Source organism: Cherax quadricarinatus, chromosome 17 (genome assembly GCF_038502225.1).
Source record: "Cherax quadricarinatus isolate ZL_2023a chromosome 17, ASM3850222v1, whole genome shotgun sequence".
In the NCBI taxonomy this organism is placed as follows: domain Eukaryota; kingdom Metazoa; phylum Arthropoda; class Malacostraca; order Decapoda; family Parastacidae; genus Cherax; species Cherax quadricarinatus.
This window is the reverse complement of record NC_091308.1, coordinates 25,824,720-25,830,719: the sequence shown is the minus strand read 5'-3', so window position 1 is coordinate 25,830,719 and position 6,000 is coordinate 25,824,720. Positions and strand designations below refer to the sequence as shown.

Sequence of the window (6,000 nt, the reverse complement as noted above, 5' to 3'; positions counted from 1 at the left end):
AACAGAGTGATGTCAGAGGCAGCTAGAGTGAAAAGCTCTGCTCATCCTCATCCTCATATCTGACATAGACAGAGATGTCAGTCACAGCACCATATCTTCTGCTGAAAATAGCAGAATTTGCACGAGAATGTCATCCACTGATGACTGCAAATCTCCAAGCAAACATTAACCAAGTCTGTAAATGGGCTTTAAAAACAATATGAAGTTCAATAGAACTCAAGGAAATAAAAACTGGATTGGAGTATAAAACAAATTCCAACCACACAATGCAGCAAAAAATTAATATGAAGGACCTGGGAGTGATAATGTCAGAGAATCTCACTTTCAAAGACCACAATGCTGTTTCTATCACATCTGCTAGAAAAAATGATACTATGGATAATGAAAATCCTCAAAACTAGGGATGCAAAGCCAATGATGATTCTTTTCAAGTCACTTGATCTTTCTAGGCTGTAATATTGCTGTACACTAACTGCCCCTTTCAAGGCAGGTGAAACTGTAGACCTGGAGAATATGCATCAGTTCTCACCAAACTGATAAGAAAGGCCAAGCAATTATACTATTCCAGCAGATTCACCGAAACAAGAGGAGATATAAAAAAGACCTGGAAAACACTCTCTCAGATTCTAGGCACCCACAAACTGAAAAAAAAACAGGGATATTGTTCTAACTAAACCAAATGAATCACAATTACAGCCTGTTGATACAGTCAACAAGATAAATGACTTCTTTTTAGCCATAGGATCAAACCTTGCCAGTAAAATCCCAGGTACCAATGCCCAAGCAGGTGACTACTTAAATGGAAATTTCCCATCCTCCTTCTATCTTGCACCTACCAAGCCCACTGAAGCCACCTCGATTATCAAGTCACTTAAAAATAAATCAGGAGATCTGTCTCAAGTTCCACCATTATTGTACAAGCGAGTGGCTCATGCCCTTTTGCCTGCTGTTTCATTACTTTTTAACAAATCCCTAGAAACTAGCACCATCCTGACACTACTCAAGGCAGCAAGGACTACACTAATACACAAATGTGGTGACTCCACAGATGTAAATAACTACAGGCCAATATCAAACTTACTGTTACTATCCAAAATCTTTGAGAAACTCGTGCACAAGCGACTGTATTCGTTTATAACAGCACAAAGCATACTCAACCTTTGCCAATTTGGCTTCAGGAAAAACAAAAGCACAAATGATGCAATAGTAAAAATGCTAGACCTACTCTACACTGCACTGTAAAATAAGGAATGTCTACTAGGACTCTTTATTGACCTAAGAGGCCATGCACTTACATATTTCAAATCCTACTTTACTATTGTAGATGAATGGTTCAAAGAACCGACATGTTGTTAAATTAGACACATGTGCAACTCTTGGGTATCTTTATTGAGCAAACGTTTCACCACACAGTGGCTTCATCAGTCCATACAAAGGATAAACTTGAAGAACAGGAGGAGAATGAGGTAATCGGTCCCTCAGCCTTGAGTCGATGTGGTCAGTCCATCAATCTTGGTCTGTGGTCAGTCCATCAAGATTGATGGACTGACCACATCGACTCAAGGCTGAAGGACTGATTACCTCATTCTCCTGTTCTTCAAGTTTATCCTTTGTATGGACTGATGAAGCCACTGTGCGGCAAAACGTTTCCTCAATAAAGATACCCAAGAGTTGCACATGTGTCTAATTTAACAACCTACCTTACTAACAGGTATCAATACATCTCCATTAACCCTTTCAGGGTCCGTCCCGTAGATCTACGGCTGGTCGGTGAGTGTCCAAACCGTAGATCTACGCCAAAATTCTAGCGCCATCAAATTTAGCGCGAAAGCGCTCATAGGCCTACATATGAGAGAATGGGTCTGTGCCGTGGGTGTGCGCCATAAACAAAAAATCTAGGCGCCTGCATAGCATTGTGGGAACGCCGGCTCAGTCACCCTTGTTCACCATGTCTCGTCGCAAGTCAGCTCTCACTCCCCGGAAAATTGGGACTCTCCTCTTCCTGTCTGATAGTTCTGACACTGATGGAAGTGGAAATGAAGACGAATTCTACGGCTTTGATAAGTTAGTGACCGAAAATAATGACCAGGATATCGATAATAGTGCAGAAAACCCCGACGATCCTCGACCTTCTACCTCTGGTGTGGGCACTCGTGACTCACGGTCGGGTGTTCCTAAACGTAAGAGAAAACTAATATTTTCCCGTGGCCTGGCCTCTGACTTCAGTAATGACGATGATTCTGACGTGGATTGTGATTTTATTGCGCTCGACGATCATTCGAGTAGTGATAGTGAGGAAACATATTCACCAGTGAAGCGTCGGTATGTTCGCCGCTGCATGCGCTCGGGTAGTGTACCCTATGCTGTGCCCAGGGGACGGAGTACATCCCGTAGTACATCCCGGAGTACATCCCGTGGCCCTACACCCGTTTTAGGTAGTGATAGTGAGGATGATGTGGCTACACTTGGCATGGATGGGCCACAGACATCAGTGGATGGTGTTAGTGGGGCTGGTGGTGGTAGTGGCACCGCCATGCGTGACTCACTGTGCCACGCGGGAACCCACGCTGCTGACTCGTCAGTTCAAGGACAAAGCGGAGCGTCACCCACCAGCCCGCCACAACCACCCGTACAACCAGCCTATGATGTCCAGTATCCACCAGCAAACCATATCTGGGATTGGCAGCAAAATCCCAATTTTGTTCCCAGCCCTCACCACTTTGATGACTCGCAAAGTGGAATTCTACCTACCTGTCCCCTTGGAACCACGGCCAATGAACTGGAATTCTTTGAATTATTCTTTGACCAGCCATTGATGGAAACTATTGTCAGGGAAAGTAATAAGTATTTTCAGTACACCATGGCAAATACGATCTTATCACCACAGTCAAGACTACACAGGTGGAAAGAGACGACTGTTGCAGAAATGTATTTGCTTTTTGCAACAATAATGCTTATGCCTCACGTCTATAAGCATAATATAAAAGCATACTGGTCCACAGATCGGCTAATTTGTACCCCATCCTTCAGTGAAATAATACCAGTGAACAGGTTTATCTTACTGTTACGTATGTTGCACTTCTCTGACAAAACCAGGCCTGACAGAAGTGACAGGTTATACAAGATTAGAAATGTTTTCATGTATCTCAAACAAAAGTTCAGGATATACTTTTATCCATTCAAGAATCTTGTAATTGACGAGTCTTTGATTTTGTTCAAAGGTAGACTGTCATTCAAGCAGTATATACCGAGCAAGAGGAACCGCTTTGGTATAAAATTGTTTGTACTCTGTGATTGTGACAGTGGCCTGGTGTTGGATATTGTTGTATACACGGGTAGTAAAACATTGAAAGATACCAAGATGTTATTGGGTATATCAGGTGACGTAGTGAGAAACATGATGGCACCTTATCTTGGTAAGGGCCATACATTATATACCGATAACTGGTACACAAGCCCATTACTCAGTGATTTCATGCGAGTGAACAAGACAGATGTGTGTGGCACAGTGCGTTCTAATCGTAAACATATGCCCAGGCTCAACGCAGGTGTTCGTGGTGATGACGTGCAGGTGTTTACTGCCAATGACATCATGGCATTACGGTGGCATGACAAACGAGATGTCACATTGTTGACAACCATTCACCGTAATGAAATGCAAGACAGTGGCAAAGTTGATCGAGTGACTAATGAACGTATTCGAAAACCAGTGACAGTGATTGATTATACACAAAACATGCGCTTGGTTGACAAGTGTGACATGCAGATTGGTTTTGTTGACTGTGTTCGTAAGAGTTACAAGTGGTACATGAAACTTTTCTTCCATCTCATGGACATTTCAATGCTGAATGCATATAATATGTACCAAATAAAGACTGGTAACAGACCACCGTATGGTGAATTTTGTTTGTCTGTTGTCAGACAACTCATAATGAAGTACCAGGTAACAACACCTGCAATACAACATGGTCCTCGAATTCATCACAATATACCCAAGCGTTTGAGAAGAGAAGGTGATCATTTCATAATACAGCTTCCTTCAACTCAAAAGAAATTTGCTCAGAAGAGATGCATTGTCTGTGCACAAACAAAACGACGGCAACAAAGACGCAAAGACACTCGGTTTATGTGTGAGGAATGTAAGGTGCCTCTGTGCATGGTGCCTTGTTTCAAGGAGTTCCACAAGCTCCAGCAGTTCTAAAACCATGTCCAGTGATTGTAAATATGTAAATATATGATAGAACATTAGTATTATACAATATTTGTGCATGTTTATTGTAATAAACAACAGTGGTAAACAATAATATGATAATAACTTTAGTGCAGTTATTGTGTTCAATACAGTGAGTTTATATATATAAATTATATACAGTATTGGTCTCTCAGGCCCCAAATGTTAGTAGGAATAGAAAAAAATTGGAAAAGAAAAGAAAAAAACAACTAAAACAACAAAATAATATAATACGCGTATGTGGAATTCGTCGATGTTGCCGCCACCACATCATTTTCTACAAACTTCTTGGCACTGTATCTCGGTAAGTACTGATCAGATTCTAATTTTTTTTGTTTTATTACCTTCACAAAAATATGCTCTTTAATTCTGTAAGAAAAAATAATTTTTTTTTTTTTCAAAATTTCTTGGACACTGGTGCGTGACTTCAGATTTTGGCCTTGGACCCTGAAAGGGTTAAGGACACAACCTCATCATCACAACATGAAAGACTTAGAGCTATCATTCAACTACCCCCATGGTTATTTTGTATCTTGAATTGCTTGTTCGTGATTATTGCATGGTAACATATGTGCAAATTACCTAGGATAACCCCCCTCCCCAGAAAAAAAAAAAGTTAGTGACTTACTTTCATTGTGCCTAGTACATATTATGCTTATGAGTTCTGTTGGAACTATCAAGAAAGAATTTCAGAGCAGGATTGACATTAGAATTTATTGTCCTGTATGTGTAGTATGCACAGTAGTATGAGTGAATGTTTTGTAGGATTTAATATGGATGAAACTCTGCTCTACTGGATGTGTATGGCAACAAGAATGTTTATCTTGAGAGACAATTAGAAGCTGACTCTGGGTCTTCCTTGGTATGATGTTGATGGGCTCTTAATCCCAGGAATCAGATCTATCCTCCCTTTCTTAAGAGTGGAACTGATTACCTCCCCAACACAGGTGTAAGCAAGTTTATTTAGGTACAGGTTCACACAAGTACATTTGTCAAAGTTTAACATGTAAATTATTTGTGTAGTATACAAAGTGTAGTTTACATGTAAAATATTGTTAAGCACAAAGAAAGCCACTAGCATACATGTGACTTACATCCATTGGGTGCTGTAAGATCCCCATAAAGAATAAAAAACAATAAAGATTTTATTTCTTAATAATAATAATAATTAATATTAATAATAATAATAATAATAATAATAATTTATTTTGATATGATACATAGTTGTACAAAGAAGAATAATAGCTGAGTGAACATGCCAAGAGCATTTCAGGCAAACTTAAAATTAACTTAAGATTAACAAGGCTATAACAGATTAAATGGTCATTAGATGAGTAACAGTGAGTACAAGAGAATTGAGCATTAATAGGTAATGCTATATGACTTTAACCCTTTGAGGGTCGACAGGCCCTCTCCGAAACTCGTTCTCAGGGTCGGCCAAATTTAAAAAAAAAAAAATTATTTTTTCTTATGAAAAAATAGAGTTTTTTTTTCTAAACATTATAGGGTAAACAAAAAAAATTTACCATCAATACTTACGGAGATATGGATGCATGAAGTTTGCAGAAAATGAGCCGCGTATGGCAACAGCGGCGACTGCCGCTCACCCGGTAAACTTTAGTTTACTTGTATTTGAAGGTTTGTTGTTTTTTTCACTATTTTATTTTTTCACATAACTTATGTGTCCTATGAGACCAAAGTAAGGTGCAATGTACATATATACACTCGTTGTATACAACACAATAAGCACACAAACATAATTATCAATA

The 6,000-nt window shown here is 39.5% G+C and overlaps 1 protein-coding gene across 1 annotated transcript in view; it reads left to right on the top strand.

Moving 5' to 3' along the window:
* Positions 1-1,731: 1,731 nt before the first annotated feature.
* The window catches only part of LOC138852821 (piggyBac transposable element-derived protein 4-like), a 26,512-nt gene continuing 22,243 nt past the window's right edge, over positions 1,732-6,000 (top strand). The window contains exon 1 of the mRNA XM_070085884.1: positions 1,732-4,535. Within this exon, the coding sequence (XP_069941985.1) occupies positions 1,949-4,201 (2,253 nt within the window). The 5' untranslated portion in view covers positions 1,732-1,948 and the 3' untranslated portion in view covers positions 4,202-4,535. The remainder of the gene's footprint in view (positions 4,536-6,000) is intronic.